Source organism: Urtica dioica, chromosome 7 (genome assembly GCF_054948205.1).
Source record: "Urtica dioica subsp. dioica isolate 48M chromosome 7, U.dioica_male_clone48M_v1_H2, whole genome shotgun sequence".
NCBI lineage: Eukaryota > Viridiplantae > Streptophyta > Magnoliopsida > Rosales > Urticaceae > Urtica > Urtica dioica.
The window spans coordinates 40,836,320-40,852,977 of NC_142762.1; the positions used below are offsets into that span (position 1 = coordinate 40,836,320).

General features: G+C 38.1%; 1 protein-coding gene across 1 annotated transcript; it reads right to left on the reverse strand.

Moving 5' to 3' along the window:
- Positions 1-8,384: 8,384 nt before the first annotated feature.
- TRS120 (transport protein TRS120) lies at positions 8,385-15,080 on the reverse strand. The gene is made up of 10 exons (XM_089619355.1): positions 14,502-15,080; positions 13,561-13,767; positions 13,238-13,420; positions 12,966-13,075; positions 12,788-12,847; positions 12,157-12,445; positions 11,260-11,555; positions 10,158-11,038; positions 9,165-10,064; positions 8,385-8,900 (listed from the first exon to the last, which is right to left on the reverse strand). The coding sequence occupies exons 1-10, from the start codon at positions 14,910-14,912 to the stop codon at positions 8,680-8,682; spliced, it is 3,558 nt and encodes a 1,185-aa protein (XP_089475481.1). The 5' UTR covers positions 14,913-15,080; the 3' UTR covers positions 8,385-8,679.
- Between the last annotated feature and the right edge of the window lie 1,578 nt (positions 15,081-16,658).

Sequence of the window (16,658 nt, forward strand, 5' to 3'; positions counted from 1 at the left end):
TTCATTTAAATCTTTTTGCTCTTGACTTATGAGCAAAGACTACATTTTATGAAATTTCTTCTATGTTGTTCTCATACCTCCGAGAACAAACTTGAAATTTCATTCGTGTGTGCTCATACCCTTTGAGCTAACACTTATTATTTTTATGAAATTTCATTTAAGTATTTTTGCTCTTGACTTATGAGCAAAGACTACATTTTATGAAATTTCTTCTATGTTGTTCTCATACCTCCGAGAACAAACTTGAAATTTCATTCGTGTGTGCTCATACCCTTTGAGCTAACACTTATTATTTTTATGAAATTTCATTTAAATCTTTTTGCTCTTGACTTATGAGCAAAGACTAAATTTTATGAACTTTCTTCTATGTTGTTCTCATACCTCCGAGAACAAACTTGAAATTTCATTTATGTGTGCTCATACCCTTTGAGCTAACATTTATTATTTTTATGAAATTTCATTTAAGTCTTTTTGCTCTTGACTTATGAGCAAAGACTATATTTTATGAAATTTCTTCTATGTTGTTCTCATGCCTCCGAGAACAAATTTGAAATTTCATTTACGTGTAATGGTCAGTTACGTAGGGTGATCAGTCCTACATCCTTGATAGATATTAAGTAACCGTTCCCTGAATTGTGCGTAATGGGTGGTTATTTCATCGAGTGTTTTGTTTTGGAATTTACACGTGTTTGATTTGTTTTGACTAGTCTTTGACCTATTATCTTCTCTTATCTTTGAAGTTCTGATTGATAGGGTTCGTTCTTAACTTATGAACGGGTCGTTCCTTCTCAATAGTGAGCTCTCAGGCCTATTTTACCTGAGCTCGGTGCTGGATTCCTTGCGTCTTCTCGGGATTCCGACCAGCCTACTCGGTTTAGACAAAATAATCCCGTAACAGTAGCCTTCCAGTTTCTTAGTATTTTAGTAAAAATGGTAAGGAACTATTTCAGTTTGATTTCGCTGCAACTCAACTGTGTTCATTTTTACCTTATTCATTCCTCGGATTCGGCCTGAGAAGTACTTTTGTTCATTATAGAACGTTTTATTTTCTTCCTCAACTTTAGGCCGAGAAGAGATTCACTTGAATCTTTTAAAACAAATATTTTTGTTAACGGTGTCATTTTGCTTTTATCGAGAGTGAATTGTATCGAGAGTGAATCGTTGCGGTTCTTACTCGAAATTTCATTCGTGTATGCTCATACTTTTTGAGTTAACACTTATTATTTTTATGAAATTTCATTTTGGTCCGTGCTCTTGACTTATGAGCAAAGACTAAGATTTTAGGAAATTCCTTTTATGTTGTTCTCATACCGAGCCGAGTAGAAGGTACTGAGGCCGAGTAGAAGGTACCGAGGCCGAGTGGAAGGTACCGAGGTCGAGAACAAATTTGAAATTTCATTTAGCGAGATCTATCCCGTCCATACCTACAAGTTATAGAAACATATATCTAGACTATTGTAAATTACTGAAAGTATATTTAAAATAGTACCTTTTTATGCGTTTTTCGTGGGTTAGAGCATGTGGTCGAACCCTCTTCTCAACATCCATATCCATGCTCCTTATTTTTATAAGTTGCATTTGTTTTGATGTTATAGCCATCTAGCTATTTTAATGTGCTAGATGCCCTTAAATTATGCTATATTAAAGCCTTCCAGCCTTTCGGTGCGTGTTAGGCATTTTTTGTTTTTTCTAGTCATCCAAGCATCTAGACGTGCTAGAGACCATTTTTTTGTCGTTTTCGACGGAGAGACAATGTTTAATTGTTCTAGATGATTTTTCACGGAGAGATGTTGATCTAGACACGGTCTACGATGTTCAAAAAGTACTTGCCTTTAATCTCAATGCTACCCCCTCCTTCTAGCGCCAAAATGTTGACATACAAAAATGGTACAACAATTGTCCTGCGAGGAGCACTAGGGTCCGAGTAGGGAGCCCCGACCACACATAGGTTCCAGGTAGGATTTTCTCTATATACAGACGAATCTAGTACAAGAGAGCAGGGGTGACCGTGCTCTTGATGAGCTGCCTACGCACCCGCGTTTGCGGGATCAGGTCATGACGTAGTTCAAGAATGTGGATGAGGGTGCTTTTGGATAGGTGAGATTTCCGGCGTATACTCCTCCCTCTTCTTTTCTTTGTTGATTTGCTTCCCTTTTATAGAGTTGAGTTTAGAGATAATGGAGAGTTCAAACCCATGATCTAGAAGTTATTTTGTAACTTCCCCATTATCCTTGTGAGTGGGTGGTTATCATGCATAACCGCTTGGTAGTTATTTTTATTAGAGTAACCATCGAGTACGCGTTCTCAGGTGGTTTTAAATAATGATATGACCACATTTTCTTAGTCTTCCGACGAGGGTCTGACCACATGGGTCCGAGCACAAGGGTCCGAGTATAAGGGTCCGAGCACGTTCTTGACCTTGCTAATTTTATGTGTAACACTCTTAATAACTAAAAAAATTTATTATATCCCCTGGTAGCCATATACACAAATTTTTAAGCACTCTTACCCTGTCGACGGTCCGACAAACCCTAGCATCATAGTCTTCTCAACTATAATTTTCAAATGTATTTTGGTCCAATAGTCATATTTTGTATACAAAAAAATATCAACACTTTTGGAAAAAAATTCGAATTTTGTGTGCTACTAATGATATGATATATATTAATCTTCATATTTGGCACAAATATATGAGGACAAACTTTAGTGTGGCCAATTAAGTGAACCGTACGTCATGTCTTAGCCAAAAAAGAAAAAGAAGGGATAAAAAGTTGGTCGGTTTCAGCTATATACAGATTCATAATAATTTTGTAGTTACGGGTAGATTTCTAATTAGCTTCTCTTCTTTATTCCCAAGTGAGTGAGGACAAACCCATTTTTGTAGGGCTTCTCATACACCCTAACCTCATCTAGTAGTTATCATTATCAGCACAAAAAAAAAATGAATAAAAAATAATTACGTGTGTATACTATTTTAAAAGCACACACCTGTACACATTACATATGTATGTGTATACAATTATACATTATTGATTATATATATATATATATATATATATATATATATATATACACACACACACACCCTTGGTAGTAGTTATGGGGTATGAATATGATGAAAAAGTGGGGTAGCGTTGTTTTTGGAAGAGACTTGAAAAAGGGTTTAAGGAAATAAAAAGGGACCTCCTTGATGTTGCTCAACAACACTTTCTCTTATATTTTCAAAAAAAAAAAAAAAACACTTTCTCTTCTCTTCTACATGATTCTCATCTCATCTCATCCACTCTTACATTATTTGACATATTCTTTTTTTTCTTAGTTTGACCAAATCTATGAATACGATAGATATATTATTTCTTCTTCTATTTACACTGACGAAACTATATACATACCATACATATATATATTCCTTTCCTTTCTTCAATGTTGATCATAGGGTATTCCTAATTCTTACAAGTGTTTGATTTATATTTATCCCTTTGATTCTCTCGGAACCTTTCACGTTACTTCATGTCATGGGGCCAAAATAATGGAGCCGTGAAACGCTTGGCTTTGATTTTTTTTTTAAATTTTTTATTATTATTATTTTCCCGCGCCTTTTATAGAGGAAGAGATTTAGTAGTATTATTACTTACTACGTACCAATCACAAACTTTTGACACGCCAATAGTAACGTACGGCTGAGATTGCATGGCTAGCTAGTACATGGTCAGATGTGAATGGTAGTGATGAGGAATCGCAATTGGCGTGACAATGGGCTCACTATTTTCTACACTATTATTACTACCCCACAAGCGATGGGATTGTTATCCATATCGTTAAGAGGTCTGTGTTCTTATTGACTCTCTTATTCAACACTCATATTTTGTGTGTATGCTTTTCTAGGCACTTTGTCGCTTCCATGATTGTGTTTTCTAACAGTTTGTGCTATTTAATTTTGTTAAAAAAAAAAATCCCCACTAAGCTTTCAGCGAGGTTAGCTTAAAAAATATCAATATAATATAGACTTAGCAAACCTAATTTAAATTCAAGTCGAGATTAGTTATGGAGTCTAATTTACCGTCGGCGATGAAAAAAAATTTATGTAGAGAATTCACGCTAATTGGCACAAAACTCCATATTTTGTTATAATTGAACTTTTAGCTGTAAAGTAGATGTAGATCTCGAATTGAGGGTAATGTAAATTTGTATGCGTATATTTGGTCTTCGTTTATAATTTTTTATTTTTTTGTAGGATCGGATTTAAATCTCAAATTTTAACAATGTAAAATGTAAATTAGGCTAGAACTCATGGGTTTTCTCTCCCTTTTAATGCAAGGCCAATTTTTTTTTTTTTTTTTTTTTTTTTTTTTTTTTTTTTTATGTTACTATGTTTTTCAACCTAAAGAACTTTGTATAACAAAAAAGTCGTTGGACTCCCTTACAAATAAAATAAATTTTACATTTATTTTGTCTTGCCTTTATTTTGGCGTATTGTTATGGTATAAAATTCAACCTAAATCGTGCTTAAATGTTTGGCCGACACTAATCGTACAAGGGGGAAAATATGAGAGAGAGAGAGAGAGAGAGAGAGAGAATGTAGACTTATTATTGCGAGTGTCCCATGGGTCAAGAAACCGAGCTTTAATATCATCAAAATGACAAGATGTATATCAGATAATTTCATACATATGCATGTAAATATGGTTTTTTTTTTTTTTTGTCAATTAGTGGGAGCTGTTTGCAAGGATTAGGTTGCTGTGATATTTAAAACTTGAATGACTTTATAAATTTTGTCCCCTACACAACTTTTCTAATTCATATTCCCTTGCCCTCATCTTAGCCTCATGTTTAAGCTCTCTCTTCAATTTTTGGTTGTATTGATGGACCACAAAAACACTTCCAGCAATTCAAGCAAGGACCACAATCCCACTTTTCAATTCTCCACTCTCATCCAACCCCACCACAAGAACTTGGAAGATATCAAGATAAGAAAGCCCACAAAAAAAAAAAAAAAAAAAAAAAAATCTAGTGATATTATTCACCAACTTGAATTTATCACAACAATTACATATTGTGGGAATTAATTTGGCTGGATTGGTATGGTTATAAAGACGGCATATTCTAAGGAAAGAAGTTTTAATAGTCATGGTCACTTTTGTAATTTAGTGATTGAAAGAGGAAGGGTTAAGGATTTTTTTTTTCCGTGGCTTATAAACAGTGATGAATATCCCATTAACACAAGAACTAAATAGAAACTATATATCCTCTGACAGTCTGATTTCATGAGTACAGTTTTGTATATGGCAAATTAATTAAAAACTGTAACAAACTGGCCTGAGCAGTACTAGATTTTGATGGACTATCAAATGGAAAAACGACCATAAAACTGTCCCACTGGGTAATTGTTTTATGTTATTATTATATAATTTTTTTAGGGGGTGATTTGATGGATGAAGGAAAAGGACTACCCCAAAAACGACATGTCACGGAGTGAGGCATATAATTTTGGTGATGTTGTTGTGTTTTGTATGCCCTTTCTTGTGCCATGTCACACTTACTTCGCTGACACCATTTATTTTTATTTTGTATATACATACATCTATTAGTTTCATTTCATCACCGGTCGCTAAATAATTTCGTTGTCCAAGTATGTGCTTTTTAATCCGAGAAAAGGAAATGAAAGTAACTTTTTGTGAGAAAAAATAATACAAAGCCCTAGCTTTCATCTAGTTAATTTGAGGAATATTTTCCATTCCCACGAAATTGATAGTATGCACGTGGGAAGCGAGAAGGGAACACTGAAAGGAACTTTTTTTTTTTTTTTTTTTTTAAATACAGGTGGAATATGTAAATTCTTTGATCAAATAAATATTGTGTGTGAATAATTTATTATCAATTCAATGAATAGAATATAATAGCACTAATGTGGGATCGATCTTTACAAGGAAAATCATGCACACATTTTGACTTTGAGACGAGTAAAAGAATAGTGTCATTATAAGTAAGAATGGGAAAGGAAAAAAAATATAAAGGAGGACCAGTTTCAATGAGTTTAGACTGTGTGTTACTATATAGACTTCTTATTGGGGTAAAGTTTTCACTTTAGACTTAACTGTGTATAAGAGAATATGTAAGTTCTCTTTTGACTCCACAACAATGATCATTTGATTCCTCTAAAGATCCAAGTATCTTTTGTCGATTGCTATATATATGAGTGCTTAAGAAAACCATTTCCACTTATTTTATTAATATGAAACATCAGCTTCATAGTTCCCTTTTTACACATGTCCGGATTCATAGTTCTCAAAAAACGACCATCAAATTCATAGTACCTTTTTTTTGCCATATTTTATTAGTAATTAGAGGGTTTATAAGGTAAAGAAAACAACTGACTCCTAACTTTACGCGTCGCCCTAAATAATTTTGTTGGAAATGTTGTTTTGTGATAGTAAAACAGAATGCATACTATTACAAAGAGAATATATGGTGTTATTAGTGCAAATGAATCTGGACATTAAAAGTTTTAAAGTAATAATGTGCATGAAGAATTGGAATAAAGGTTTTCACTTTCTTTAGTTTTTATATGCTTAATCAGTACCCCAAGAAAATTAATTATAATTAACATGTATATAAGTATAACACACACACGTCCGATTCAACAATGCATGTTTTGGACATTAAGAATGATAAAAAGACATATAACACACGCAATTCCATCCAACCAAATGAATGGAGGCAAATTGTTGACACTCAAGAATAACCGACTTTTATTTTTAATTTTATACAATTAATTTTCTATTTTCTTATTGGACCTTAGTTAATGACAAAATAGAATTGCTATATCAGTCCAATTTATTAAACACGCCAGAATTCTCCCGTACGCAATGTTACAAAAAGGTCCAAAAAAAAACATCAGATATTTTTTTTTCTGTTTCTATTTTGCATATGATTTGCCACAAACGTCTAAGAGAAAGAGGAAGAATCAAAAGGTTTGAGATTGAAATGATGGCTTGGAAGAAGAGAAAAGTCTACACCTTTAACGTTCTATCATGTAATTTAAGCTTATCCACTGTCCAAGTACATGCTAACTATAGACCACCAAGTTGTATTCTCAGCCTAATTGAATGTCCAATTTCTCTATCCCTCCACAAAAAAAAAAAAAAAAAAAAAAAAAAAAAAAAAACTATTTTTTGGGGGGATAAACTAGTATATGATATAATAGGCCATACAAACAATTTTCTTCGTCAATTATAATGTTACATTGCCTCTTGTTCTCTTTTCTCCTTTTTTTTTTCGATTTATACTACATTGTTATGGGACCCAAAAAAAAAAAAAAAAAAACTTGTACAAACAGGACATAGTACAGGGGACAAGCCCAAGATTATTTTGCTTCTAAGTTCCACATTCCATTATCGTTGCTCCTTAATATGGGCTACTCAGGTCCCTTTAATTTGAAATTTTGCACGCGTCCTCTTAAAACCAGGGAAATTTCACAGACACCTAGTTTAAAGATGGTTATTCCTTTGATACCTCAAATTTTCAAACATTTTATTTTATTTTCAGATGATTTTACCAATATTTTTAATGAAACTGTGAAGAAATCATAAAAATTGAAGTGAAGATGTAAAAAAATAATATAAAAAAAAGACAAGTCTGATAAAATTTTAAACAAGATTTTTTTCTTTTAATAAAAATAAGGTATTTTCAAAATAAAACGAGTCATTCCTTCTCATAATAAGAATAAGAATGAGAACTTGTGAGGTGTTATCTGAAAAGGTTTTTAAAATAGGCAGGTAATTTCCACATCCTCAAGAACTACTAATATAAATGGCTTGCTAGCCTTTTGGAACAAATAAAAATGCGATAGCCTTTTGGAGCAAATAGCAAAAAAAAAAAAAAAATGCTAGCCTTTAATCAGATATAAGACTCATTCATTCATTATATGCGGTCTTTCATATTGAAACTCGACGTCTTCCTACAAAAACTATTACGATAAGGTTACCAAAACTTCCCTTGTTAATAAGTAATAATAACCCATTGAATAACCAAATCTTCAATCACACTATAAAATAAAGGGCTCTCTCTATATGGATATGTAAATTTTATCATATAATCAACTTTTGATAATTTTAAGTAATAACTACAAGATTAAATTAATAAAGCTAAAAAAACATTAATAATTGTAAATGTCCATCAAATTCCGTGTGCATAAATAAAATGTTAAAAACGTCTAAACAACGCCATATCTCCAGAATGACTTTACAAAAAAATTAGCTATTTAACAAATCTCTACATTTTAGTAACTTAATTACTCAATTAAATTGTAAAATAAATCAGCATTAAGAAATCTATTTTTGCTAAACTGTTCTGATTTATAGTCATCATTAAGTACTCTGAAAAAAGGGCAGTAAAAACGTATAAAATAAAAACCATAGAAACATGAATAAATACCGTATACAACACAGTAAGAAACCCAACAAATACAAGTATTACAATCGATTAGGCGCTAATCACATATGCTCGGAAAAGTCCCCCTCATTTTTTTTTTTTTTTTTTTTTTCTCTTTCCCCATAATCGATTAAAGAATGGAAATGCGTACACAACTCTGGCTGCTGCCTAATAAAAGGATTGGCCAATTGACAAAATCCCATGTTATCTAATCTCGAAAAAGAAAAAAATAAATTATAAAAAAAGGGATCAAGCAGTTCCAACGACACGAACATGATACGGAGGCCCGCGACACAAAATGGGCTCATCGGGCGAATCCGTTCTGGCCCGAGCCCTCAAGATGTCATTGGCATCGTCGATCATCGCAGCCGCGACCAGTGTGTACTCTCCCGGGACCAGGAAATACAGCGAGAAACTGTGTTTCGCTTCTTCCAGCGGAGGCACTTCTATCGTGATCCCGCTCAACACTCCTGTTATTTTATTTTATTTACACTTGTTATCTCAAATAGTATCTAAATTTATTGTTGCCAGTGATATTTTTGGTGTATGAACTATTTTTGGAGCAAAGCGGTTTCTTCAAGCAATCTTTCTCTTTTTTTTTTTTTTTTTTTTTTTTTTTAAATCTGAAATTCAATGCCTAACCAACCTAGACAAAATTATAGTTCAAGAGCTATTTACGCTTTTAAAACATTTTTGAACTTTAATTTTTGAATCGTGAAGATGGTAAAACTCACCTGCCAATAAGACAGTAGGTTTGGCACCTTCGATGCAGTTCTCTCCGGCGACGTCTCTGCAAGTGATTCCGAGGGTCATCTTGATCGCGTCCTTGGAGTTGTTGCGAACCACTACTTCCATAGGACTCGTTTCGTGGGCCAAGACCGGAGCCTTTGAATCGGGCCCGCTTCGGAGCAGCCTGAACCCAAATGTCAATGGGTCCGGTAGAAGCACATCCATAGCAGAGGTCTGGAGAGCGGCTTGTATGGCGTCCTTGATATTCAGCTCTCCGGAGCTGTTCCGCCCCGATTGCCAATGCACTTTTATTCGGGACACGAGATTTTTGATAGAGGCATTTAGTTCGGCTTTGGTGGACTTCTCCGAAAAGCTCAAATTTCTGCCACCTGTCGTCGCCCCGTCAGCCTGATCGTCCTTGATGAAAAAGGAAGCGTCGAGAACGGGTAATTTGAAATGTTCTAGTGGCATCAGTACCCTTGCACAGCAATCCCTGTCGATTCTTGTTTTAGGGTAGCCGTACTCGGAAGCATCTTGGTCATCCTCGTTCCCAGAGTTTTCTAGATTGATAGAAACGTTGATGTCGAAAACAACATCCGTCGGATTATATAACTCTAGTTCGAGAAACCTGAGCCCCCAACTTCCTCTGAAAGGATCGATCTTCACCAACTGTTCCATCTTACTGTTGGAGTTCTTCATAGGCGGTTCCGAACAGCCATTATCGGCATGAACCAGTTTGGGAAGACATCCACCCACTTGAGCGGGAATCTCCATTGACAGCAATCGGGCTTTTACGAAAGACAAACCCTGCAAAACACAAATCTGCAACGGTACAACCAAACGCCTGCCAGGTGGGATAACAACAGTTTCAGTTGCTTGAGGGTCTTTGGAATTTGCTCGAGGCCCTGAAAAGGAAGAACGGATTCCTTTTAGCACACACAGAAATTACTTTCCGAACAATGTATACGGATAAAAAAAAAGCACATTATCACTAGAACCTGAATAATGGATCAACAAGGCAGGGCTGTTTCCATCCTTGGAATGCCTCACACCACTCCCGGAGGAGGAACTCTTCCCACCAGCAATATCAGCGTCTGCCAAAGCAAGTCTCCAAGCCTTTAAGGTCACGGGTATTGTCACTTCTGCACCGGGTTTAAGAGGAAGAGCAGATTTCAAGGCCTGACTCTGCAAGGAGATCACGGCGTCTTGGTTTTTTCCCGACAGAGAGATATGTGCTTGGTCGACTGAAACCGTGCCCGCATTGGCCAGACTTATCCAAACATCACGAATTTCACCTTCGTGAAGTATTATTGCTGCATCACCGCCAACAATGCGCGACACGAGCAATGGTAATGGTGATACCGCGGAAATATTAGGAACAGAGGCGTTCTTCAACCTTCCAGACCCACAGCATCTGAAAGGATCAGAGAGAACCAGACCTTGTGTTGCTCCGAAGAGAAGATTGTCAACATCCTTGAACAGGTGTTCTGTTATAACACCAAAACAGTGGACGGTGCACCCAGGAATAGTCACCGGCCCCGGCGAAGTTGGAATTCCCGACAAAGTGATTACCTTAGACGTGTTGGGGGGAAGATTTACAGTTACGGGGAAAGGGTCAAAATTACCCGAATGCACGGAAAGATAGATGCTATCAACGCTCAAGTCGAAGCCACACGGGTTTGCCAGCTCAACCAAAACCTGAACTGGTTCTCCGACAACCCAAGTCAGCTCTTGCTTGCCGGTGTCCTTCGTATCCCCTTTGGTGAATGGTGTATATATAAAAGGCCCGGAAGGTGCAGAGCCTGCCCACCAATCTTCCCTTTCCGTGCTCCGCTTAACGATTTCCATTTGCGAGGGGTGGAGTGGAACGGAATGGAATCTGAAAGCAATCCCGCAAAGTGAGTCAATTAGCCCAAAGCAAACGATGCGAGAATACTAAAATTCCAAGTGATCTACCGGCCAGACTAGTGACTACCATTAACAGAGCACTGAAACAAGACGACTAAAATTAAGCTAGTCAACAATCAGGATCCCTCAAACGAGGAGATGGATTCAAGTCACGCTGAAGTATATATGAGGGTTAAATAAGCAGCGACTGACCTGATAAAAGGTAAGGCGGGATCAGCACAGCGAGTTCCCGATGGAAGCCTCTCAGCTGAATTTGAAAGGGCGTTTGCAAGACCATTTTGGGCTGCAGGAGCAATTAAAGGATAGTACGATCTAAGTAGTCGAGAAGCTGCGCTCCAGGCAGCGAGAGGATCTCCAGCGCGGACAGAAGACAACAGAATCTCCCTCAATACAACCATCTGAAGTGTACTCCATTGTGATTCGAAAAGAGAGACTATCGACTGATGCTGTGTTTTCATGCTATCACCATGACCTAACCCAGTTTCCTTCTGTAATGTTTTCAAGTAAGATGAAAGAAAGAAATAACCTGTCTAGAAATTGAAGTACTTAATTTTTTAACAACGGAATAACAATCATATCCCCTTAATTTGGTCAAAATTAACATTTTGTCCTCGCGCTCTCCATTTTTAAATTAAGTAAATAACCTTGAGTTATAAACTTGATAATAATATATCCCCTGAATTTTTTTATTTTTAGTTTTTGGTAATTTTTAACACTAACTTTTGTCAATTTTGTGAGATCCCACCAAGATCACTAAATCTTTTCCAAATACTGTAGATGAATTAGTTTATGCTAAAAAAAACTATGAAATACTGGTTAAGGGGATACATTTGAATCAGCTTGATAAACTTGGGGTTAAATATTTAATATTTTGAAACACTAAGAGAAAAGTTAATTTTGACCAAGCTCAGGGGATATGTTTGTTACTTTCCCTATTAATATATATCTAAAGTAATGTGGCAGAAATATGAGAAAATCCATCAGAAATCATCGTACACGTCTACTTGATTAAGTACAAAACGATTATGCTTATTTCAAAAATCGTGATCTAAAAAGAAACCACTTCAGACCTAAAGGTATTATACTCACTTTTGGAGTGGAGGATTTAGAAACCGATGCTGTACTTTGAACACGGTATGCTTTAGTAGTCAATGCCAAAACCTGCATTGCACTAATAGCAGCCAACCTATTCTCTTGTTGAAGATATAACTGAGCCACCTGCCTTGAAAAAAAGGCAGCCTTGCGCTCATAACCCAGTGTTCCATATAGACGAGCAATTTCAACATATAAAATCAGCCTATCGCTCGCATCAATTAAAGATTTAGCACCATCTGCAGCAGATGTCAAAAGTTCAACGACTTCTCTAGCCAGCTCTCTTCTGCAGAACAAAAAAAAAACACCCAAATTAAGAATGATATTGAAAAAAAACAACACATTATGCTAATCAGCATTTTTTCATCTGACAGATACTCGTCTCTTTTAACCCATATCATTGCATACAAATGAATATTAGAAAGATAAGCAGGGCAGGGTCCACAAAATTAAACAAATTTTAAAAGTTCCAACTACTAGAACAATCAAGAGAAGAAACAGAGATTTGAATGATTACTAATAAAATCTACATGTTAAGTACTATTGAAGTCTGCTAACGAGGATCCCCAAGGTCTAGGTTCTCTATAAGGAAAAAGATAGTCTTAATATGCAATATTGATCAACTTACCTGCAGAGAAACCTTGCTAATTTTAATGTTGCCTCGAGTTCAAAGGTAATGGGTGAAACTCTGAAAAAATAAAACGATGAGTCAACTGTCAATAGCTCTTCGAATATCAGAATGAACCACTATAAATCATCTACGATACAAAATGACACCCAAAAAAATGTGTCAGTGACTAGCTTACCTTTGTGCGTTTTCTTGTATAAATGATTTCCTGTAGTGGACGATGACATTATGGTATCGGTATCTCACCTCATCTTCTAAAGCCGGATCTCGCTGACCCATTCTATCAATCTAAAAGCATACTTTTAGTGAGAAGTATGTTATCAGAGGCATTATATGCAGTAACCATTTAGTTTACTGGAAGACTTCAACAAATATACAATTTTCTTGTCGTAAAAGCATACAGATTAAAATTATATCATTCCAAAAAAAGCACACTAAGGAAAAAGTTACCAGTAAAGCACAAACGCTGCCCTCCACAGCCCCAGCTAACCAAAAAAAATCCCCGGTTAACCTTGAAAATTCCATAGCAGTAGAGTAATGCGCAATGGCATCAGCTGGCGACCCTGCCAGCAGACAATAATCTCCTATCGTTTTTTGTGCACGCCCAAGCCTTCTTTTCTTGGCCTTGATAACCTGCCATTTTGCAATATCAATTAGCCTCTAAGAAAAATTACTCACAACAATCCAACTTTATAAGACTTTCTACGATGACATTAGTATGAAAATCAAATGATTTGTTGAAAAAAAATTCTATAGGACACCTAGACATAAACCTCCTCTGAGCTGAGACTGGATTGCGAATCCAACGGGGTCTTGAGAATGGTCCCGGTAGACTCGGCCTTGAGAACCCACTTCTCGAACTCCATCAGCAACGACGCGGCAATGTCCTGCATCATCGTCTGCAAGTGCAACTCCTGAGCCACACGGTCTGCCGGTGGGAACAACATCAAGTTACCTTCTTTCTTCCCCCAATCTTCCAACTAAATATCCAAAATTTCAAAGCCAAAACGTCAATCCCAAATCACAACCAACAAAAGAAAAAGTGATATGAACTAGTATATTTAAATTAATGGAAATATCAAAGATAGAATTACAAGAGTAGATATCAGGACATTCAAGAGCCCCTTGCTCTCACACTAGAAATCTCTCTTTCTTTTATGGTATCTTAACTTAAATATTCTGTATTAACCACTTCCTTATCTACTTATTATTACCATTCTCTTATGAAAGGTCTCGTGATTCAACCTGAGACGCTAGTCACTAGATACACAGTCCATTTAAGTAGTGATATACATTACTAAGACACTGCAAACTTGATTTTTAGATACTGTTTGAAACTTAAACGAATCTTGAAATCAGAGGAACAGAAATCTAACGATCCTAAGAACAAGAACATAAATTACGAAATTGGTACTGAATTCTCTAAAAGTTCGTTGTTTGAACCTAACAATTTCATTAACAATAAATTTCAGATACTATTCAAAACTCAAACGATTCTCAAAATCACACACAGCGAAGTCAGATCCTAAGAACAAATACACAGACGACGAAATCAGACACTAAATTTTCTAATTGTACGTTGTTTGAAACTAATTATTTCATCAATAATCAATCTCGGGTCACACACAACTAAGAGCAAGAACAGCCTTGAGATTGAGCATTTCGCTAAGAGAAAAGACAAACATTCTCTGGATCGAACAACCACAAAGCAGACCTGATCATCATTGGGAGAGAAAGCGAAGCATCGCCGGACGACGGAGGAAGAGTAGGGCTTGCAATCGGAGGCGAAGCGATCAGCGACGGCAGCGAGATCGGGAGAGGAAGGGCAGTGACAGAGTCCGACGACGGCAAGGATCTTCCGGTTCGACTGAAAGTCTTCCCATGGAGACGGCGGAGCTCCGCCGAGGACGAATCGGAATCGGAGACAGCCTGAGTCCCATGGCTGGTGAGCGAACGGCGATTTCTGGTGCTCGGCGTAGAAGGAGCTCGTCGCCGAGAGAGGCACAGAGGCATGGCGGCCGAGCATGGACCAATACTCGCGCATCGCCGCCGCGGGAACGTCGCCGATCGGAAGCACCGCCACGCGGATCATGCTGCTAGTATCGATGCTCGCGTCCGGTTCCATCTCGAAGATCCCTTGATGTTGTTATTGTTGTGGATAGTCCGTACGATCTAGGGGTTTTTTCGGGTCTGGTTCATGACAGGGCTTCCATGGCGATCGGAGTTTCGTGACGGAGATGGAATGGGAGTTTGTTTGGTTGCACGAGTAACTGAAGAAGCGATGAATTGAGAAATTCTTTTTTTTTTTTTTGAAGGAACGTGGACGGTACCACGAAGGATTAACATAAACACACGTATGGCGGAGGAAAAAAGGCTATATCATTAAGGACACCTCGGACGGCACATGACGGGACAAACCCCGACCAACGAGCCTCCGCATTAACAAAAAGAGCATATTTAGCCAAGCTATGAGCAGCCACGTTACAAGATCGGGAAATAAAAGTACAATTAGCGTTCAAGAAAGTAGATAAGCTAACCTTAATGTCTTCCACAATAGTGCCAAGCTCCGTAGGGGGCTGTCTTTAACCTTGAGCGTATTAATCACCCGGAGGCAATCGGATTGCACAACCACTCTTTCAAGTCTCAATTCCTTTGCAAGATCCAGCCCCTTAAGGATGGCCTTTGCTTCCGCGAGTTCCGGCGAGATGATAAGAGGTTTAGCCGCGATTTCCGAAGCCAAGACTATCCCCCGGTGGTCGCGGATAACACTCCCGACCCCAAAGCGTCCTTCCTTCATGTCAATCGCCGCGTCCACGCTTATGGCCCACACACCGGGGTTCGGAGGGGGCCAAGACGAAGTCGGCCCTTTGCTGCCCTCTCTTTGCGTCGGTTTGTTTGCGTCTCTATAGGCTTCAAGGAATTCGCCGGTCCACTCTACGAGCCCCTCGGGGGACCACTTCGCGGTGCCGGAGAGAACATTGTTCCTATGGTTCCATATCTCCCACAACAAAACAATAAGGAATTCAAAGTTACTAACCTCCATGTCATCCGCAAGTTTAATGAAAAATCCCACCACGTCGTCTCCATGGTAGGCTTTAAGGGCGTCTTCGAACTTGGTGAGAGACCACACTTTCCTCACCCATCTACAACCCCACAAGGCGTGGTGGATCGTTTCAATCTCACCATGACAAACCGGGCACCGGGCGTTGTCGGTCATGTGACGTCGGTGGAGGAGAGACATTACCGATATCCAACCTTTACAAACTCTCCAAATGAAAAGCTTGGCCTTTGGTGGAACCGAAAGCTTCCAAAGTCTATTCCACCAAGTAGCCGACGACGAGGGATTAGACGGCTCTGATCTCCTCGAAGTACTACAAGCTCGCCAATAGCCACTCTTCACCGAATACTCGCCGTTGTCGGTAAAGTGCCAACGAAGGGTGTCGGCCAATCCCTCTCTACTTTCCGGAATAGCGAGAATCGCCTCCGCGTCTTCTCTCTCGAACATATCTCGGACCAAGGCTTCATTCCACTTCCCGTCGTTGTTTTTGAGCTCCGCCACGCGCATATCATCGGGTATGAAGGGGGGGTCTAAGAGCGAGAAGTTATGGGATCGGGGAATCCACTTATCTTTCGCCACGAGCACCGATTCCCCATCCCCCACTCTCCATCTCGCTCCTTCAAGGATCACTTCCTTTCCCCACACAAGGCCTCTCCAAAGGTTGGAACCATAAGAGGGGCACAAGGCTGCGAGAAGGTTGCCATCCGGGTAGTAACTTTCGCGAAGAACTCTCTCGATGAGGCTGCCCCGCCGGCGAATAAGCCGCCACACACTCTTAGCAACAAGGGCTTGATTGAATTTCTCCAAATCGCG

Coding starts and splice junctions, on each gene's coding strand:
- TRS120 (XM_089619355.1), bottom strand. CDS start 14,912: ATGGAACCGGACGCGAGCATCGATACTAGCAGCATGATCCGCGTGGCG. Junction 12,446..12,787: donor TTAGCAAGGTTTCTCTGCAG/GTAAGTTGATCA, acceptor TTTGTTCTGCAG/AAGAGAGCTGGCTAGAGAAG. Junction 11,556..12,156: donor CTAAATCCTCCACTCCAAAA/GTGAGTATAATA, acceptor AAAACATTACAG/AAGGAAACTGGGTTAGGTCA.